General features: G+C 53.8%; 2 protein-coding genes across 3 annotated transcripts; one reads left to right on the top strand and one right to left on the bottom strand.

Annotated features, from left to right (window-relative positions):
- Positions 1-685: 685 nt before the first annotated feature.
- tmem240b (transmembrane protein 240b) lies at positions 686-14,172 on the top strand. Of its 2 annotated transcripts, XM_088617542.1 has the most exons (5): positions 840-967; positions 2,546-3,126; positions 3,410-3,516; positions 8,327-8,535; positions 11,776-14,172. In XM_088617542.1, the coding sequence occupies exons 2-5, from the start codon at positions 3,070-3,072 to the stop codon at positions 11,928-11,930; spliced, it is 528 nt and encodes a 175-aa protein (XP_088473668.1). In that variant the 5' UTR covers positions 840-967; positions 2,546-3,069; the 3' UTR covers positions 11,931-14,172. The 2 variants fall into 2 exon arrangements, with proteins under 2 accessions (XP_088473667.1, XP_088473668.1); XM_088617541.1 differs by lacking the exon at positions 2,546-3,126 and having other exon boundaries at positions 686-967.
- A 481-nt stretch (positions 14,173-14,653) lies between these two features.
- On the bottom strand, positions 14,654-21,636 carry atad3 (ATPase family AAA domain containing 3). Its single transcript, XM_088617537.1, has 16 exons — positions 21,328-21,636; positions 19,781-19,857; positions 19,591-19,692; positions 19,446-19,505; positions 19,272-19,341; positions 18,022-18,187; positions 17,750-17,819; positions 17,519-17,674; positions 17,389-17,445; positions 17,167-17,292; positions 16,659-16,783; positions 16,525-16,576; positions 15,984-16,054; positions 15,571-15,738; positions 15,011-15,119; positions 14,654-14,912 (listed from the first exon to the last, which is right to left on the bottom strand). The coding sequence occupies exons 1-16, from the start codon at positions 21,512-21,514 to the stop codon at positions 14,739-14,741; spliced, it is 1,770 nt and encodes a 589-aa protein (XP_088473663.1). The 5' UTR covers positions 21,515-21,636; the 3' UTR covers positions 14,654-14,738.
- Between the last annotated feature and the right edge of the window lie 75 nt (positions 21,637-21,711).

Genomic DNA, 21,711 nt, shown 5'->3' with positions numbered 1-21,711 from the left:
CAACTTTGTCATTAAACTTACACAGGTGCATAGTATAATGAAAAGTGTTTCTCATTAGTCACTCAGGTGCAGTATATAAATGGGACAGAAGATAAGACAATAGACAGTTACACAATAGCAATAACAGTAACATGTAATAACATACTGTAACATAAATAACATGTAATCAAGTAATCCCCTTGTAATCAACCCTTTCGATTAAGGGTTGGGTAGACAGCTTAGGTGGGGTGTAAGGCCAGGCGGTGGGGGGACCCCAAGACAAGCCCTGGGATCCCCTGAGTTTGTTCAGGAGGATTTCTGATCCGAGCAGCTCTTGCCCCTGGAGGAGGTGGCAGCGGACCTGGCTGCGTGCTCGGAGCAGTATCGGCTGGGACCCGGGACGTGAATCTCCGCTGTGCCGACACGGTGCTTGCTGGGCTCCGCTGTAATGTGTCCCGATGCAGGCAGGGGACCCCAGTGTCTTCAGTGGAGAGGAGGTTGAGGGGTACACCTCGGGTACAGGACTGGGGCAGCAGCTCTGCTCCTCCAGGCCCACCGAGTTTCATTTCACTCTGTTCGTTTGCTTATCGAGCTAATCGCCTTGACTGCCAGACTGTGGCCTGAGCTAGGGAGGGCAGTGGACAGAGGTGGGACAGGAGCGCACAGCCCCGGGAGAGGAGGGAAGCCTCAGCAGAGTAAGCTCTTCCTGCACAGCCTTCTCATGCCCTGGGGGTCGCGGCTTCAGCCGCACCCGGTCAGTGCGACAGCACGGGTCGTGACGCCACAGGACCGGACAGCAGCGACTGGCCCCGCCCACGCCGGGGGCGCCGTGACGTCGAGGCTGTCACGTGAGGTGAGGGTAGAGTCGGCTCGCGCGTACGGAGCGGTCGAGTTTGAAATTAACGGTCAGTTCGGCCTCGAGTCTCCGGTGTTCCCGCTCAGGGCGATTAACGGCAGTAAGTGTCTCCGTATCGCTGCTTTCAAGAAGGTAGGGTTATTTATTCACTTGTTTCAAATGCTCCTGTATTTCCACAGAAGGCGAGATAAACCGGTTAATAGTAATCTTTATTTTACATAGCACCTTTAAAGGTGGCTTCTAAAAGCGCTTAGGAAGCATGGCTAAGACAGACCGGAATCACATCCGTTAGGAAGAGCGAGATTCTGTCAAAGGTGGTTTAATCTCGAGTAAAATCTCGCTTTCAAAACGAAGAAAAAGATTAAATGTCCCTGTTGCGGGGTTCTGCAACCCTACAGAGTATTCCTACAGAGACCCGCACTGTCCGTCACGACACACCTTCTGCCTAATAATCATAATTAATAATAAGGCCCGGTCTTCAGTCTGTGAAAAGCTCACTGACCCACGACCTCAACCGGCCGCTGTCTGATGGAAACCGGGAACCGGCTGCAGCTACAGGGCTGGGCAGCTTGTTCCGCACTCCCACCACCCTTGGTGTAAAGAAGTGCCTCCTGTTCCCGGATTTAAATGCGCTTCCCCGCACTGTCCCCGGGTTGGTCAGACTGAATCCGTGTAAGCTTCCATCGGCGATGTCTTATCGAGAAAAGTCAGCGGCCGAGTGTGCTTGGGACACATTTTCTTGTTAATGTGTCCCAAGCGCGCCGGAGCGCGGCTGTCCCAGCCCGGTACCGACCCTGACCCAGCCCGTCCGGCGGGGGGCACGAACGTAGGCCTGGGGTTTGTGATGTTGTTGTGGTCAAATGCGGGAAAAGTCCCTGTCCTACAGTTACACCGATGCAGCGTTGTTCTTATTTAACAGCCCCGAAGTGTAATGAGAGCAACGAATGAGGCGGTGGCTTGTGTTGAGGCCGGGGCGAGTGGCCGGTCTGGACACCAGGGCGGCGCTGCCGGAACCAGGGGTGACTCCAGGTCACCGAGCCCAGTCCAGTCCGCTGCCCAGACCCGGCCTCCCCCTGCGCAGCAATAAGTCGTGACCCACTCATGCCCGCGGTGTTGCTATTAGTGTTAGACAGCCGGGCGAGCGGGCTGGGCTGTAACCTTTCCTGGGGGAATGGGTTTTAATCAGGGGCCGAGAAGCGCCTGTTTTCTGCAGGGGAAGAGGCCGGCTTGCTAGGGGGTGTTTGCGCGGCGAGGGGGTCCGGGGTGGTGAGTACCGGGCTGCCACTGGGGACGGTGCCAGGCTTGCTTGTCGGGGGGCGGCGGGCTCCCCAGCAGCGCTGCCCGGCTCCTCTCCCTGTGAGCGAGGAGGCGCCCGTCCGCACGCACGGAGCGCAGCCCAGCCCAGCAGACTGGTGCAGAATACTGATGTGAGCTGCAATGTCACACAGGGAGGAAGAGGGGGAGAGGGGAGAGAGAGCTCGGCTCACCGGATCACGTTTATCTTAGAGGAGGGGGTGACCGCGTTCGTTTGTGTGTTTTTTACCCTTAAAAGAAGAAATCCACCGTTTCGGGCGTCACACGCGGGGTTTCGGGCGGTTATCATGAAATCTACAGAGATGACAAGGAAGATGTTTTCTCCTCACTGATGGAAGACGATGGGACTGTGAGATTTTCTCTCTCTCTCTGTCGGTGCTGCCGCCGCTGCCTAAGATCGAGGGGGCTGAGGAAGAACGAATCCTTCCCCGCCTCCCGTCGCTCGGGCTCGGGAATCAATGTGGTCTCCGCCGCAGGACCCCGGGACACAGGAGCGGAGCTCGAACACGCATTTACAGGACAATAAATAAACCCTTCGGCGCTCTCTGCTGCGGGCGACTCGGCTGTCCTGCGCTGGTCTCTTCTGAATGGTGCCTGGGTGCGATAGAGTAAATAAGAATCACAGCAGTAACAGAGACACAGGGATTTCTGCTCTGTCGGGAGCCAAGCCTGCAGGAAGCGCGAACCGCCGCATCAGACCCCGGAGGGGACGGAGAGAGGCAGCGGGGACCCAAACTTTATGTCGCCCAGGAGCGTTCCCCGAGCCTGCGAGCCCAGGGGGGCTGGGAGGGAGATTCTGTAGGAAACGGTATCGGAGCCTCCATGAATGTCGCTCCTTTCCGCAGACTTTCTTCTCCACGTATTGCCGGATCCGCTGAGTAGGAGAGGGGGAGCGAGAGACAGTCGGTTTGGGAGTTTTGATGCATGTGAGCTGTAACACCATGATCTTTATGATTCTTGGGGCTTCTATTGTTATGGTAAGAGGATTCTTTTCCGATCACCTCATTGCAGTTGTTTGTAAGTAAATGCAATATGTGAACACTTTCTTTTTTGAGACGGCAAAAACTGCAACACGGCATAACCGTTGCAAGATTGCATGCAGTAAACGTGTAAAAGGGACTGAAGTGTTTCTCTTTTAATATCATTTTTGAGACAGTTTTTTTTAAGTGCCCCCCAGATTATCTAGCACTTATTACTAGAGTCACTGTTTTATTCCACCATCCAGAGTTGACCCGATGCCTTGGTTGTCGGCTCTTACAGGCAATAGCGTGCTTAATGGACATGAATGCACTACTGGACCGTTTTCACAATTATATCTTACCGCATTTAAGAGGGGAGGATCGCGTCTGTCATTGCAACTGTGGAAGGTAAAAATACAAAGCAAAAGCCAACAAGAACGAATCAACGCTAATGTACCATCTTTCTCTTTATTATTTAACATTTATAATTTCCTCCATGAGTGCATCTTGTATCTGGGAAGATTTCTGTCGCTGATCGCTGCCGACGGGCTCTATTGTGTGCCTTTGGCTTGGGTATTTGTGTCAGGGAGGGCGCGCACGCGCGCGCGCGCACGCACGAGGGGTCTCCAGGGCAGTGCTCTCGCTATTAACAACTGGACGCTAGTTCGGTGCTTGTAGTCAATGTCTTTGCGGCGACAGAAATCTCCTTGGGCTCTCTGCATGACTCGAATACATTCCTGCGTACGAGGTGTGTGCGTGAAGGTGCTGGCGTGTGCGGAGCGTGACTGACAGCTGGACACGGACAGTGCAGAGGGCTTGTTCCGAGGGTCCGTGCGGAGCCTCTTGCTGCGCTGGGACTTGCAGGGATTGTCACTTACTCTGTGTGTGTGTGAGAGAGAGAGCAGCTCTGCCCTGACACATCCCACTAACCACAGGGCTGGTCCTGACACCTTCCACTTACCACAGGGCCGGTCCTGCCCCAGGCACATCCCACTGACCACAGGGCTGGTCCTGACACCTTCTACTGACCACAGGGCCGGTCCTGCCCCAGGCACATCCCACTGACCACAGGGCCGGTCCTGCCCCTGACACCTTCCGCTGACCACAGGGCTGGTCCTGCCCCTGGCACATCCCACTGACCACAGGGCTGGTCCTGCCCTGACACATCCCACTGACCACAGGGCTGGTCTTGCCCCTGGCACATCCCACTTACCACAGGGCTGGTCCTGACACCTTCCACTGACCACAGGGCTGGTCCTGCCCCTGGCACATCCCACTGACCACAGGGCTGGTCCTGCCCCTGGCACATCCCACTTACCACAGGGCTGGTCCTGCCCCTGACACCTTCCACTGACCACAGGGCTGGTCCTGCCCTGACACATCCCACTGACCACAGGGCTGGTCCTGCCCCTGACACCTTCCACTGACCACAGGGCCGGTCCTGCCCTGACACATCCCACTGACCACAGGGCTGGTCCTGCCCCTGGCACATCCCACTTACCACAGGGCTGGTCCTGACACCTTCCACTGACCACAGGGCTGGTCCTGCCCCTGGCACATCCCACTGACCACAGGGCTGGTCCTGCCCCTGGCACATCCCACTGACCACAGGGCTGGTCCTGCCCCTGGCACATCCCACTGACCACAGGGCTGGTCCTGCCCCTGACACCTTCCACTGACCACAGGGCTGGTCCTGCCCTGACACATCCCACTGACCACAGGGCTGGTCCTGCCCCTGACACCTTCCACTGACCACAGGGCCGGTCCTGCCCTGACACATCCCACTGACCACAGGGCTGGTCCTGCCCCTGGCACATCCCACTGACCACAGGGCTGGTCCTGCCCCTGGCACATCCCACTGACCACAGGGCTGGTCCTGCCCCTGACACCTTCCGCTGACCACAGGGCTGGTCCTGCCCCTGGCACATCCCACCGACCACAGGGCTGGTCCTGCCCCTGACACCTTCCGCTGACCACAGGGCCGGTCCTGCCCCTGGCACATCCCACTGACCACAGGGCTGGTCCTGCCCTGACACATCCCAATGACCACAGGGCTGGTCCTGCCACTGACACCTTCCACTGACCACAGGGCTGGTCCTGCCCTGACACATCCCACTAACCACAGGGCCGGTCCTGCCCTGACACATCCCACTGACCACAGGGCCGGTCCTGCCACGCCGGACAGAGGCCAGGACCGGGAGGCCCTCTTGCTGCGCATCGCCACGCTCACAGCTCCTGCTCACAGCGCCCTGACAGGCTCTGTCGCTCCGGCAGATGTGCTGTGGGGCTGAGGTGATGTGGATGGACGCAGGGGTGCTGTGTGTCGACACGCGTGTGGGTGCTTGAGCACACATTGAAGAAATGATATACATATGTATTATGTATACATTGTATATACAGTGACAGACAAGCCAGATTCTGGCAGAGACATGGAACCTGGAGCCCATTGTGTTACTGAGCAGGTGCAGGCATCGTGCCTACCCTGCTGTATGCATGCATGTATCCCTCTTCACATACATGTGCATGAGCATACAAGGGTATATGGGAAATATACCCGAGGCATATGTTATTGCGCATGTGTTCAATACAAATGGAATGTGTTTGTGTAGTAGCAGTATATACAGTACATATATGCACAGACTCGCATCCTGTTTATGAATTTTCAGACACATGTGCACAGTTGAAATGCATGTATGTCTGGGTATACAGTCAATGCTCTTCTGGGCGTGTTGTTCTTTATAGGGAGAATTAACTGTGCTCATAAGGGCAAACGCAACTGAAGCTGCTTCAGTGAGACAGGTCTTACTGCTGTGGTGTTGACTGTATACACATATATATGCTGTATATATGAGCTGAAGGAGAGTACTGGCTGTGTCATGGGTAATGCTGATTATGTGATTTGTTGAAACGTTATTAACATATACCTCTGAATTATGCTTGTCTTCAGGAGTCACGTGGGTACAGTATGTATAATATTCTGTTGCAGGCAATATATCAAATATTAAGCAGATTTTATTAAGAGTTAAACCTAATGGAGTAAGGTACTATGCAGATGGAGAAATTGTTGTAAGATGAACTAAAAAAAGCCAGTAGTTAAGGAATTATCATGGAGATATATTCGCTAAAAAGACAATTAATGAGTCTGAGTGCAATCCGTCCTGCTGCATCATTTTAGAACTCAGCTCCCTTGTTCTCCAGCCTGCCTGCTGGGGTACCCCCTCCCCTTCTCTAGCCCCCCACTCACTCTCCATAGTGAGAGAGCAGCAAAGGTCCGAGAGGCGTCTCATGCTGGGGACCACACTGACTTGCTGCTGTTGCCTTGGAAGTATGTGAAGGTTATATATACAGGGATTTGAGGATGATAGGTCAATGTGTAATTCTGTTTTTTCTTGACATTTCACAGTTCTGTAAATATGTCCTTTATACAGATAACATGATATCTTATGTAGTGCTTTATTTTGTTATGCTGAGTTGACTAGTGATTTATCTGTGATAACCAGGTGGAATCTTCCAGGGGCAGGGGCAGGGCAGGGCAGGGCCTCACAGTGCCGCTGGTCCAGGGCCTGGGGCTGTCAGGCACAGCTGTACCCCAGAGGGGGCAGGGCAGGGCCTCACAGTGCCGCTGGTCCAGGGCCTGGGAATGTCAGCTACAGCTGTACCCCAGAGGGGGCAGGGCAGTGTCAGGCACAGCTGTACCCCAGAGGGGGCAGGTCAGGGCCTCACAGTGCCCCTGGTCCAGGGCCTGGGGCTGTCAGGCACAGCTGTACCCCAGAGTGTCTCAGTCTTTCATGTGTGAATGGCCCAGAACTATCTGCAATTTCTTTTAATAGTACTACTAGGTGTTTAATTTAGTTTATATCCAGTAGAAAATTAGTCTGAATGTATTACACTATTCCTTATGTAAAGTGTATCTGCAGTCAGATGAAGAGTAATTATGAAGGTGGAGGTCTATTTGGAAAATGCACATTGTATGAAGAGGTCACAACCAGGCTGGAAACCAAAACTCTTTTTATACATGGTGACAGAGCACTAGAGTGCATTTCCACACCCCAGACTTCTGTGTCTCTCTCCATCTCTTAACAAAGTGGCGTTAATTGCACTAATTGGGCATAATTGCCCAACAGTATAGGACAAATGGCCTGAAAGTTAAATTAAATAAACACAGGCTTAAACAGTTTTTAAAATGGCCATTATGACGACCCTGACATTTACTAGCATTGCAGGTATGTGTAATTAGAGTGCTTTTAATTCCTGTGTCCCCCAAGGCAGCTGTACTCCTGACATTGCATGGGAAAGGGCTGAGGGAGAGAGAAGGGAGGGGCTAAGGGGCTGAGGGGGAGAGAAAAGAGGGGCTGAGGGAGAGAGAACGGAGGGGCTGAGGGAGAGAGAAGGGAGGGGCTTAGGGGGAGAAAAGGAGGTGCTGAGGGAGAGAGAAGGGAGGGGCTTAGGGGGAGAGAAGGGAGGTGCTGAGGGAGAGAGAAGGGAGGGTCTGAGGGAGGGAAAAGGAAGGGGCTGAGTGGGAGAGAAAGGAGAGGCTGAGGGAGGGAGAAGGGAGGGGCTGAGGGGGAGAGAAAGGGGCTGAGGGGGAGAGAAAGGAGAGGCTGAGGGAGGGAGAAGGGAGGGGCTGAGGGGGAGAGAAAGGGGCTGAGGGGGAGAGAAAGGGGCTGAGGGGGAGAGAAGGGAGGGGCTGAGGGGGAGAGAAAGGAGGTGCTGAGGGGGAGAGAAGGGAGGGGCTGAGGGGGAGAGAGAAGGGAGGGTTGTAGGAAAAGGACAGGGAAGTAGGCAGAGGAAGCTGGTTTGCTGTGGCAGGATTCCTCTCCCTCTTCTCATTCCTAGAATTCAAGTCTGCAGCCATACTTTCATGTGCTGCAGTGTAAATGTCCATACTTTTGTTGCAGCAAATTATTTGTTGAAAATTATAATTATTTTTGAAAAAGATTATTTTTGTTTAAAAAAACATTTTTCCTTTTTTCTCTTCCCCACTACCCCTTTTCTCTATTTTCTCTCCCTCCCCTTTTCTCCCCCTGACTTTTGTTCCTCTCTGGTTTTGTCCTCTTCTAATATTATCTTTGCCTCTCACTTTCTCTCCCTTTTTATCCCTCTCTACTTCCACGTGACTTCTTCCTTTTTCCACTTCTCCACCTTCCTCTCTGTTTTCTCTTCCTTGCTGTCCTTCGCCCTGCGTCCTCTCGTCCCCGTGTCCCTGCGCTGTGGCCAGGCACCACGTGCACTATGTGATTCCCTACGACGGGGACCAGTCCCTGGTCGACTCCTCGGAGAACTACTTTGTGAGCGACAGCGTGACGAAGCAGGAGATGGACTTGATGCTGGGGCTGCTGCTGGGCTTCTGCATCAGCTGGCTGCTGGTGTGGCTGGACGGGGCTCTGCACTGCGCTGTGAGGGCCTGGAGGGCGAGCCGGCGCTACGGTGAGACCCGGGGCGCGCGGCACATTCCCCACCCTGCCCACACAGGATTAGAGAGGCCCGCTGTTCTTACTGTTAAATTCACGTCCCTGTAGTTCCCTCCTGTCTGGCACTGCGGATTCGGGGATGACTGACCATGCCTTTTTTAGATTCTAAATACTTGTATCAGGTCCCCTCATATTTGTTTCTGTTAAAGACTGAAGAGATTCAGTTTTTTAGCCTATCATTGCAGAAATCGGAACTGATTCTACAGTAGCAATGACCTTTTTGTAATGTGGTGACCAAAATGGTGCACAATTTTCTAAACAGGGTACAACTACAATTCTAACAAAACATCCCTTGATTTGAAATTTAAAATTCTTAAAATTTTAAATACATATTTTAACTATTTTTAAGCATATTCTGTTTGACTTGTTATTGTTTCCCCCAGTGCCTAAAGGATTCAAATGATGCATCATCATAAACACCTCATTCTTTTTCAGGAGTAGGTTTTTCAAACTCAGCGCTTCCGGATCTCATATGTACAATTTAAGACAAGCGTCTCATTGCACTTGTTAGCTCCCTGTGCTGCTATAACACCATCACCCCAGTCAGAGCTCTCACCCTTATCTGTACCTGTGTTTCCTGCACTTACTGGGTCTTATTTCAAGTACGTGCATCTCCTTGAATGCTAGTGCCTGCAGTCTGAGAACTGATTTGAGACGAACTTAATGCCTTCTGAAAACCCACAGGTATCCTGTGCTCTGCGTCCATCAGTCCTGCTGCTTGTTCCTGGAGCTCTGCCGAGTTAGTTCAGCAGACCTGTCTCCTCTAACTTCCTGCTGACTAACAGCTGACTAACCTGACTAACCTGCTGTCATACAAGTGGTTCTCTAGTTTAGATCTAATTATCATTTCCATAACTTTGCATGTAGCTTGTTGGTCTGTGTTGGTCACTTGGTTTGGTTTTGTTGACCTTATTGTGGCTTTGAACTGTATTAGCACTTTTCCTGACAGTGGAACTACTACTCCTGGCCTGAGAGACTATTTGAAGAGTTCTGTTAACGGTGTGTGAATAATTCCTTAAGTACAACTGTAGTAATACAATCACACTCTGATATCTCAAGGGCAAGAAATGAATTTCTTCCATTATTAGTTAGTGGGTTATTAGTTTAATACATCAGCCATTTCCCTTTCAGTGGCAGTGTTTCCACTGTCGTCTCTGAAATACTTTACAATCTGTTACTGGTGCAATACTGGAAAAAGCTTTAATTACTTAATTTAGCTCTGCTTGCAATATTCGTCCCTCTCGGCCGGTGCAATGTCATCTTTAACCGGCACTAACAGTTCATTGCATTCCTTTTCTTTTACTGACTCCTGTTCTTTTCGATAATTTTATTGAGTGCATTCTTTCTTTATACGTTTGTCTTACTTGATTTATTAAACCATTAGGCCCTCTGCTTTCTAGCCCCTGATTTACTTTCTCTTGGGATGAATCAGTTAATTGCTGTGACGTAACATTAGTACTGAAGTGTGCCTGAGAGTAGATGCAGTATTTATAACGCTGCGGTCAACACACTGTACTCAAGTATCCACAGCAGAATTGCAATGATATAAACTATCCAGAACAAATAACTGTCTGGTTTGAAAATGTATTTTGGTTCAGATGGAGCAGAGGCGTGAGCAGTTTCTGCAGCAGTGTTTCTGTGCTGCTGTCTCGCCAGGGGCCCTCCACAGCCAGGCACACACACTTTTGCTGGAGCTGCATCAGACACAGGGACACACACACAGATAGGCATGCCACTTGCTGCCGCCCCCCGGTTCTCTTTCCTCAGCTCCCCAGTGTCTGGGTGTAGCTCTTTCACACTCACACCCTCCAGCATGGCTCCAGAGTGCAGGGCGGATGGGCAGAGTCCTGAAACCCCTGTTATTGGCAGGCTGTTGCTATGGCCCAGCCACCTGTCACCTGCTCAGAGGATAGTCTGTGCTTCTGTTTGTTTAGCACCTGTATCCAACATGAGTGCTGTAGACTTCGAACTGTTAAGTGCTGAATCTGCTCTTCCCAGCAGCTCAGACAAGGCTGTCAGCACATTGCCAGGAGGCTCAGATGGCTCGTCACAGTGGTCATCAGCTGCACTTTCCACCCAAGTCATGGTACCACAGCATGGGCAGCACAATACCCTTACTTTAGTCTAGACTGCAGTATTTCTGCCACTGCCACAGGGCAGGTGGACACATAAACTAAAGATAAAGCATCCATTAGGTATTTAACATTGTGAGTGTTTACTGCAGTCCAGTCCTGTAGTGATGGCCTAGGAAACAAGCTTATCAATGGAGTAGTTTATCAGGCTGGAGGTGAGGGTATCTGTAATCGCACAGATCCTGGCCCATGCCTAGTGGAAGAAGAGAAGCTGGGGGTGGGGGGGCAAGGAGTTATAAATTTGCCACTGCCTGTCCCTCCTCTCCCAGTGGGAGCTATAAATAGCAAAGAGAAAAGCAACAGTCAATGGAGCAGCTGCTGCGAGCCCACATCCATCGCAGGCGCAGACAGCTGCTTTCAGCACACTGGGCAGCTGTGATTTACTGCTCCGTCCGCCTGGCCCTGCCGAAGCAAGCGGAGGACCTGTCTGTGTGTCTGTGTGTCTGTCAGCACAGTGACAACAGGGCTCTTCCCTCCTCCCCCTGTGCAGCAGCCGCCAGCACCCACCTCACTCCACAGGTCCTGGGAAGTCATCGCCTGTCTTTGGCAGCTTTCAAATGCATCATCATTCCTTCTTTTAAAGAAAATTAAAATGCTATCTTCACAGAAATTGTAAAGACAAGGAAAATGTCTTATAAATAAGACCATGTCTTGTTACACTGATTCTCTCAGTCAAGCAGTGTCCCCGTGTGAAGGAATCGAGCTCAGGATGTCGTTGGTAAACAGGGGGAGAGAAGGCCAGACGGCAGGTAATCTGGAGGAGAGGAGCCGCGGCAGGAGAATGTAGGCCATAGTGACACAGTTCTGAAGGGCTCAGACACCTGATTTCCTGAGCTATATAAAGCAACATCCTGGGAACACAGCACTCAGCTGAGCAGAGCGAGGAGTGCGCCTGCGGACAGCAAGGCTGGGGCTGAGCCAAGCTCTGGGGATCTGTACCAGAAAAGGGAGCCATACCAAGTCTTCACTGCTCCATGTCACATCCTCCCGTCTTTCTCTCCTTCCTGCACCACTGTCCTGTTCAGCTGCACCTTCTCATTCTCCTCCGTTTCTCACCCTGCCAGACTCCTCCTCGTGGGCCTGGCTCCCGAAGTTCTGTAACCTGCGGGATTTCCGCCGGCGGACACAGCTGCGCCAGTTTGAGGACTCCAGTGGGAACATGGTGCACATCAAGCAGAAGCTCTACCACAATGGGCACCCCAGCCCCCGGCACCTCTGAGCCACAGGGACTCGAACTCCCCCTCCCCGCCCTGCCTCCATCGCTCTCTCCGATACCCCTGAGCGACGGAGGCAGATTGTCCACTTTTTCCTTTACAGGATTTGCAAGAGTCATTTATATTTAAACACAGACCAGAAGCTGAAAAGGGAGGTAGAGTGGGTTTGTGGGTGGGTGGTGTTGCGGGAGGAACTGGGCTCAGGGCAGGGAGAGCAGTCAGGGTGCTGAGTGGGGCTCCGCTATGGGGCAACGTCTATGGATAATTTCTTCTGAGCTGCCCCAGGTGGTGAAAGACTGAGGAGAGCCGACAGGACACTGGGAGAAGGGACGAGCAGCAGCAGCTGAGGGGCATGAATGCAGAAGCAGACAGGGATGGCCAGACAGACAGGGGTGGGGGGAAGCATGCGAGACGGGGAGGGGGTCTGTTCACCTCACACGTGACCGCAGTCCCAGCACATCTGTGACAAGAATACCGTTCCTCCCAGAAAAGCCGAAACAGCGGGTAACAAGTATAGAGTGAGCTGTGGTTATTTTTTGTGTAACTGATGTAACGGTACACTGATTGTGACTTCATTAATTAATTCATTGGTTGACTTTAGAACCAGGGACTGGTGGCCGTTTGTGGAGTGCTTGTGTGTAATTGTGTACAGATGTGACCTTGCCTTCTCTGACCTTAAATGTACCCTCTGATCTAGTCATGCCCTCTGACCTCACCGTACTCTCTTTGTGCCCTGTGCTGGGGTGAGGGGTCAGGGGAGGGTCTCGCTGTTTTGCCTCAGTTAACCCCCACCTGTCTGAATTAGATCAGCCCAGAACACACAACCCACAACCCCTCCCTCTCACTGTCAAGAATCAGGGCAACACGGTCTGGTATCTTCTCCACCTTGAGGGGGATTTGCTCCCAATTAATCATGGTTTACAGGTCTCTGAGTAATTATTCTTTAGGAGGAAGATGCAAGTAATCAGGTTTTTCTGTAGCTCTGCATTACTCTTTATCATTTGGTTTTTGTTTATAATAACTATACTGTCCGTCCCAGATTGCTGGAAAGCACAATTAAATAAGCACGAAAGCCCCACCGATTTTTGTTCTCAGTCTCTTGTTATTACATTGTGGTCCAGCAGAGGGCAGTAGTGTTCTAAACCAGCCTGCACAATAACGTGCACCTTTACACCCTTCTTCACTGTAGATTCACCAAAAATCCTTATACAGCGCTGTTCACTGTGCATTCATGTGCTCCTTTATATCCCCATACAACAGTGTCCATCCCCGGACAGCAACAGGCCAGCAGGTTTCAAAACTTCAATTCCTGTGCAACCATGTTCATCATTCATATATGCTCCCTGAATAGTACTGCAGCTATCAGCCTTCCCCCAGACAGCTGCTTCCACAGGAAGCCCTTCGCACACATACGCCCGGTACAGCTGTGTTCCAGCTGGTGCTGTTTCTGCTGAAAGGGAGGGAGGGAAGGTGGGTCACAGTCTAGCAGGGTTTATTCTACTCTTGAAATCAGCAACTGAGTGTCATTATGCCATTAAGAGCTCAGAGTGCAGACTGGAGGCAGCACGCCTTTCTGTGGAAGACTGTGAACAAAAGCATATTTAACATGGAGAGCAATATTGCTTCTGTTTGTAGTTTCTATGGCACAGATTGAAATATGCAATGTGAAGGTTATTTCACAGTAAGTGGGCCATTTTCAGGGCTCAAGGTGAACATATTGTATTTTTGAAGACACCTTGTTTTTGTTCTTAGGACAGCAATTGAAGAGCTCTTGCAGTGTCTGAGACTTAGGTTTAAAATTGAAGCACACCAAGCCAGGCCACACATTTCTGAGCCTCCCTCCGAACAGTGGGGAGTCTATATGGTTTATGGGGGAGTAGGCCCCTGAATCTAGAGAGAACTGCCTGCTGAACCCCAGTCTGAGAGACTGACTGTGGCACACTGCAAGCGCAGGACCCTAGACTGCCACCCAACCCTGGGTGAGTGCCAGCCAGACCATCCCCGACCCCTTTCTGCTTGAAGGATCTCCCTGCCCACACCCGAACCAGAATCACACCCTTCCCATATTAGAGCTACGGGCCTGTGCGCTTGCGTCTCAAACAGAACCTGTACGGTAACAGCTGGGGTGGGGGTGACTGACCTGCCTACCAGCCCCTCCTCTCCCCCAACCCCCATGCAGATATTGCTGTTGTGGAGATGAAATAATGTTTGTGTTTTATTAAACGTGCAAAAAAGCACAACAGTGAATTTGAGTCTACGCCTCTGATTTAGCAACAGCACCAGCACCAGCTCCTGTCCTGGCCTGGGAGATTAGTGTGTTGGCTCAGATCAGCATGGTTGTCAGGTCCTGCTCATGCTGTGCTTTACCAGGTATCGAAGGAGCGTGGATGCAAGCTCTGGGCCGCTGGTGCCCGTCCTGATCAGCACCATTACTGGGGACACCAGCATTACCCCGCCACCCGTCTCTGCCCCCTGACTTCTGGTCACTGTGCTGCTGCTCTGTCTCCCCGGTCCTCCATTCCGACTCCCAGCCCTGTGACCGGAGAGCTGGCCTCTTCCATTCCACCGCCAGTCCTTAATCAAGGTAAGTGATCTTCAGCACCAGGGCTAATTAACCAATTAACGCACGGATGTGAGGGAGACCCCTGTCGCCCCTGCCTGGCAGAGCCCTGAAGTGAGAAACTCCAGGAGAAACTGCTCTCAGGATTAATCTGCACACCGCAGTCACTGACGTTCGACAGCTGTGTTTAATCAGACGCCCCATCCCACACCCTTACAGCCCCAAGCCCCTCGGCGACCCCCTTCTCCCTTCGTCAGACCGGGGTGCCCTCCGGGGGTGGTGGGGTTATCCCCGGCTTGCCCTCTCCCTCAGCATGTTCCCGTCTCAACCAGTCCATCTTCTGCTGGTGCTGCCGGATAGCATCCACCACCCGCGTGTCAATCATGGCCTCAGTCAGAACGCCGTCCATTGAGGAGTAGGCTGCAGCCTGGGGGAGACAGAGGAGGAGATGGGCTTGAACACCTCCTGCAAGCGAGACTGCGTCAGCAAACAGGACTGGGTCCCAGCGAAGGCCGCGCTGCCTACCTGCCAGGCCACGCCCAGCTTGGAGATCTCCCTGCCAGACATGCCCCCCGCCAGCCGGGCGATCTCAGAGCACTTCCTGCCGTAGTCGAACTGCGCCAGCTTCAGACGCCTGCAGGGGAGTGAACACGATGTCAGAGAGGGCCACTGGCGTTCACCAAGAGCCCCCAGAGGGCCAAACCATGGCAGCTGGTGCACAAAGAAGCCTGGCACGTACAGTGCATGCCCAGAATAAGGGCATGTGCACAGTAATAATAATAATAATAAGCAATGAAGGCACATTTAGTACCAGAGATGAGATAAGAAAGCTTTCCGGCTGGGATTCTGAGACTGACCAGCTGATGACAGACAGACCCAATCCAGTCAGTCTTATTGATCACACCTGTAAGCTGTTGAACCAAGCAACAAGTCTGTTCAGTTAAAGGAAGGGCTTTTAGTCCTAAAAATAATCTTTATATTACTTAATTTAACAAATCACTTATTTCGTTGCTTGCAGTGGACTGTTCCAGGTTGAGAATGTGGTGATTTAACGGTGGGCAGGGTCTCTCCGGGACGGCACTCACTGCTTGCCCTGCGTGGCCGGCTCCAGGACGTATCTGTCGAAGTAGAGCCTGACCAGGCGCTCCCTCTCCTCCAGCCCCGGCAGCGCGAAGTTCACGATCTCGTCGATCCGGTCGTTGATCGCCCAGTCGAACTGCTCCGGCTGGTTGCTGGCCAACACCAGCATGAACCTGCACACAGGGGAAGGGGAAAGCTTTCGGAACAGGGCACGCACAACGTGTACAAACGCAGACAAGAACACACATATGCACACACGCGTACACATGCAGACGAGCACGCACACACGCGTACACGCGTACACACGCAGACGAGCATGCACACACGCGTACACACGCAGACGAGCACGCACACACGCGTACACACGCAGACGAGCAGACGAGCACGCTTGCAGATGCGGGGGGGGGGGCGGGCTCACTTTTTGCTCTGCTCTCCAGTTCGGTACAGGAAGGCGTTGAGAGTGGCCCTGAGATCTTCACTGATCTTCTCCTGAAACACAAGACACACACTTCTATAAGCACACAACTACAGACAGACATGCAGGTCAGAGAAACACACACACTTCTATAAGCACACCACAACTACAGACACACTTCTATAAGCAAACCAGAACTACAGACACACTTCTATAAGCAAACCAGAACTACAGACACACTTCTATAAGCACACCACAACTACAGACACACTTCTATAAGCACACAACTACAGACAGACATGCAGGTCAGAGAAACACACACACTTCTATAAGCACACCACAACTACAGACACACTTCTATAAGCACACCACAACTACAGACACACTTCTATAAGCACACCACAACTACAGACAGACATGCAGGTCAGAGAAACACACACACTTCTATAAGCACACCACAACTACAGACACACTTCTATAAGCACACCACAACTACAGACAGACCCGCAGTCACAGAAGCACGCAGGAGGAAGAGAGGACTCACTGTGGCCCTCTTGCGGAGGAATGCATCAGCTTCATCTACGAACAGCAGGAGACTGTGGGCAACAGGAGAGAGTCAGAGGGGAAAGGGAGGAGTGGGAGACAGGGAGAGTGGGATTGCTTCATGATGTGCCGTACCCTCTCCGGCTGGTGTTGGCCCAGTCAAACACCTTGTGCATGGCAGTAACGCCATCGCGGCCCATCGGCGCCACGTCCCCCCCTGTCATGATGGCGTAGTCCATCCCAGAATGCACTGCCAATTTCTGTGAAGAAGACAGACAGGTGAGACTCTCAGACCCACAGCCACACAACAGCCCCCCTTTTCTGCACTACACAAAGGTACTGGATTACCAAGCGCGTCCGCACAGGAGGACAGCGGATTCGGCAAGGACTGCGCTGCAGGCGCCTCACATCCCAGCAGGGTTAGAGGTCTGCCAAGCCCTTCTCCTCTACTGCTGGGAGCTTGTCACTACTCATCCCCTGACCGAGCAGCTCCGGGCCCTGCTACTGGTCAGAGAGAACTGTTCCGGAGCCCGCCGACGCCGGCGACCGTGCGCTGTGAGCTGTGAGGCATGGAAAGGCATGTCTACAGCTCAGCCCCACATCACACGTCTCCACACCTGCCACCAGCCCGGTTCTGACCCACCTTGGCGAACAGCGTCTTGCCGGTACCAGGCGGGCCGTACATCAGGATATTCCGGTACAGGCCGCGGTTCTGCCGCGTGTTGCGCGTCGCTATGGCGATGTCCCGCACGCGCTCCTCCAGGGCTGGCTGTGGGGGCAGAAGCACGACAGACGGTCAGGACTGGACGCTGCAGAGCCCAGTGGCCACGGAGACAGCGGCGCCGGAGGCCCGTGTCATACTCACGCTGAGCACCACGCCTTCCAGGGCGTCCTGGGGCTTGCTGGTCAGACGCTTCCCGACCTGAGAGGGAGAGAGGGGTCAGTGTCGGTCCGGCACGCGGCTCCGCAGACACGGGCTCGCTGACCGCCCTGACCTTGATGGGGTGCTTCAGGGTCTCCGCCACTGTGATCCTGGACGTCTCCCTGACCAGCGACGGCCTGCCCAGCCGCGCCTCAATATAGCGCCCTGCCACGGCGGTGGCGTTCCGCGCAGAGTACACCCCCACGGCCAGGAGGGTCAGCCCTGCCACCTGGGGGACAGGGACAGGGGGTCAGACAGAGGCGAGAGGCTGGCGGCGGTCGTGCGCTTCGGGGCGCGCTCTCACCGTGGCCGTGACCTTGTCCCAGTCCGACACGAAGGCGCGGAACCCCTCTCCGAACACAGCCCCTGCCGTCCTGGATGACAGACAGGGTTCCCAGTTACTGACAGCGAGCCACTGGCACCAGCAGCCAAGACAGCAAAACAGCACAGGGAGACGGCGGTACAGGCGCAGGGAGAAACAACGATCAGAGCTCTCACACGTTCATAGTTAGAAACCAAAGACACACTTTCATACGAATGAAAGCAATGCGTTCTGTCCCCCTCCCATCCCCTCACCGAATGGACTCCAGGACAGTCTGTCTGTGCTCGGCCGCCTTCAGCCGGATCTGCTCGCGGATGATGTCAGCATTTTCTCGCTCCACCTTGGCTCGGGACCTGGCCTCGGCCTCGACCCTCAGCATCTCGTTCTTGTGCCGCAGTTCCATCTCGTGCTCGATCGTGGCTGCGCACGGACACCGTCACTCAGAGAGACAGCGCTCACACACACACACCGTCACTCAGAGAGACAGAGCTCTCTCACACACACACACACACACACACAGTCACTCAGAGAGACAGAGCTCTCTCACACACACCGTCACTCAGAGAGACAGAGCTCACACACACACACCGTCACTCAGAGAGACAGCGCTCGCTCACACACACCGTCACTCAGAGAGACAGCGCTCACACACACACACCGTCACTCAGAGAGACAGCGCTCACACACACACACAGTCACTCAGAGAGACAGCGCTCACACACACACACACTGTCACTCAGAGAGACAGCGCTCACACACACACACCGTCACTCAGAGAGACAGAGCTCACACACACACACACACCGTCACTCAGAGAGACAGAGCTCACACACACACACCGTCACTCAGAGAGACAGCGCTCGCTCACACACACCGTCACTCAGAGAGACAGCGCTCACACACACACACCGTCACTCAGAGAGACAGCGCTCACACACACACACAGTCACTCAGAGAGACAGCGCTCACACACACACACACTGTCACTCAGAGAGACAGCGCTCACACACACACACCGTCACTCAGAGAGACAGAGCTCACACACACACACACCGTCACTCAGAGAGACAGCGCTCGCTCACACACACACACCGTCACTCAGAGAGACAGCGCTCACACACACACACCATCACTCAGAGAGACAGAGCTCACACACACACACCCCGTCACTCAGAGAGACAGCGCTCACACACACACACACCGTCACTCAGAGAGACAGAGCTCACACACACACACACACACACCGTCACTCAGAGAGACAGCGCTCACACACACACACACACACACACCGTCACTCAGAGAGACAGAGCTCACACACACACACACACAGTCACTCAGAGAGACAGCGCTCACACACACACACACACCATCACTCAGAGAGACAGCGCTCACACACACACACCGTCACTCAGAGAGACAGCGCTCACTGAAGGACAAATGACACTCAGGCTGGAGAGACGACAGACAGGTGGACAGGAGGACAGGCAGTGCCTGCAGGCCCTACCTTTCCTCATGGCTTCCTGCTTCTGGACGGACTCCTCCTGCTTGCGCAGGTTCTCCTCGTTGAGCAGTTGCTATGAGATTACAAACAGGCAAAGGGACAGTGAGCCAGCCTCCGAGCCTGAACTTTCACCACAGCCACTATCTCCCCTGGGCCCTCGGTCCCGGGACATCTCACCTGCTGTCTCAGCTGGTCCTCGTACCTCTGTCGCGCCAGCTTGTCCTGGTACTGCGCTCTCTGGGGAGAGAGAGTGGGAGATGAGCACAAGCACATGGCCGCTCTCCCTGGCCTTCCTCGCACCTGCAGCCCCGCCCCCCCTCACCGCCTGGTGCTGCTTGGTCTCCTCCCCCAGGGTCTTCCGCCTCTCCTCTGCCTGGACACGGATCTGGTCCGTCTTCAGCTGCTCCAGCGCTGCCTCGTACTCCTGACGCGCACGAGGAGAAAGGAGGTCAGTCGGTCAGTCGATTCAGGCCCCACGCGGCACCGGGACTTTAACCTGCAGACAGACTGACCTTCATCTTGCCCTGGTGCTCCATCTGCAGCGTCTGCTCCTGCATGCGCGCCATCTCCAGAGCCTCCTTCGCATGGCCTGCAGAGTGACACACACGGCACAGTGCCAGTCAGCACGCCAGGCTGATCCACTCCGGGTTTTACAGCATTCTCACTCAGACTCCCTGTCCTGTCCACCTGACCCACTTCAGTAATTACACTGCCCTCACTCAGACTCCCTGTCCAGTCCACCTGATCCACTCCAGTAATTACACTGCTCTCACTCAGACTCCCTGTCCAGTCCACCTGATCCACTCCAGTAATTACACTGCTCTCACTCAGACTCTGTCCAGTCCACCTGATCCACTCCAGTAATTACACTGCCCTCACTCAGACTCCCTGTCCAGTCCACCTGATCCACTCCAGTAATTACACTGCTCTCACTCAGACTCCCAGTCCAGTCCACCTGATCCACTCCAGTAATTACACTGCTCTCACTCAGACTCCCTGTCCAGTCCACCTGATCCACTCCAGTAATTACACGGCTCTCACTCAGACTCCCTGTCCAGTCCACCTGATCCTCTCCAGTAATTACACTGTTCTCACTCAGACTCCCTGTCCAGTCCACCTGATCCACTCCAGTAATTACACTGCTCTCACTCAGACTCTGTCCAGTCCACCTGATCCACTCCAGTAATTACACTGCTCTCACTCAGACTCCCTGTCCAGTCCACCTGATCCACTCCAGTAATTACACTGCTCTCACTCAGACTCCCTGTCCAGTCCACCTGATCCACTCCAGTAATTACACTGCTCTCACTCAGACTCCCTGTCCAGTCCACCTGATCCACTCCAGTAATTACACTGCTCTCACTCAGACTCTGTCCAGTCCACCTGACCCACTACAGTAATTACACTGCTCTCACTCAGACTCTGTCCAGTCCACCTGATCCACTCCAGTAATTACACTGCTCTCACTCAGACTCCCTGTCCAGTCCACCTGATCCACTCCAGTAATTACACTGCTCTCACTCAGACTCCCTGTCCAGTCCACCTGATCCACTCCAGTAATTACACTGCTCTCACTCAGACTCCCTGTCCAGTCCACCTGATCCACTCCAGTAAATACACTGCTTTCAGCAAAACACCTTAATAAGAACCCTGCAGCTGGTAAGACCTAGCACCTGATAGCTGGTGGGCAACTGATTCAGTCTCACAGACACGCGATTGCTCACGCTGACCTGGCCATGTGACACACTGACGCCCCTATAAGAGAGGGCTGATACCCTGGACAGCGACGTGATCCCACTGGAGCGGAGGAGGACTAACACAACATGACCCGGACGACCCTTGTACCTTCAACCTGCCAGTGTGACACTGACCACTGACTAGTGGACTGCGCCCAGCACACACTCCCAGTTCCGCACACTGGGCACCACAAAGAGAGACAGCCCACAGCCAGAAACTGTACCCATTCACGGCTCTCCCATTCATTCATCTGTCATGCAGCACCGGCCTGCTGGTTCGCAGCCGGGCCCAGCGGCGCCGGGGGTAGCCTCTGGACACTCACGGGATTTGTCGAGCTCCCGGGCCGCCTGGGCCGCCCGTTCCAGCCCGGTCGGGTCGAAGTTGCTCCATTTGTCCTTGGGTTTATCCCCACCGCTGCCTCCCGAGCCCCCAGCCGGCGGAGGAGGGGGAGCCGGGAGATCCGGGGGCGGGCTGGGCTGCCCTTTGTTCAGGCCGAACAGCCACGACATGCTGGTCGAATCGGTCGAGGCGCAGTCCGGTTCGGCTCGCAGAGACGGCAGGAAGATCCACTGCAGCCGGCAGCACGCGTGTGACCCCGCAGCCCTGTGCGCAGGCGCGGCCCGAAGAAAGCGGAACCGCCCCTCGCAGAAGCTCTCTCTCCCGATTGGCTCTTGCAGCGCTGGCGCGTCTCCTATTGGTTGTGCAC

Source organism: Lepisosteus platostomus, chromosome 23 (genome assembly GCF_059453375.1).
Source record: "Lepisosteus platostomus isolate fLepPlt1 chromosome 23, fLepPlt1.hap1, whole genome shotgun sequence".
NCBI lineage: Eukaryota > Metazoa > Chordata > Actinopteri > Semionotiformes > Lepisosteidae > Lepisosteus > Lepisosteus platostomus.
The sequence above is the reverse complement of the archived record's forward strand: the minus strand, read 5'-3'. Positions and strand labels throughout refer to the sequence as shown.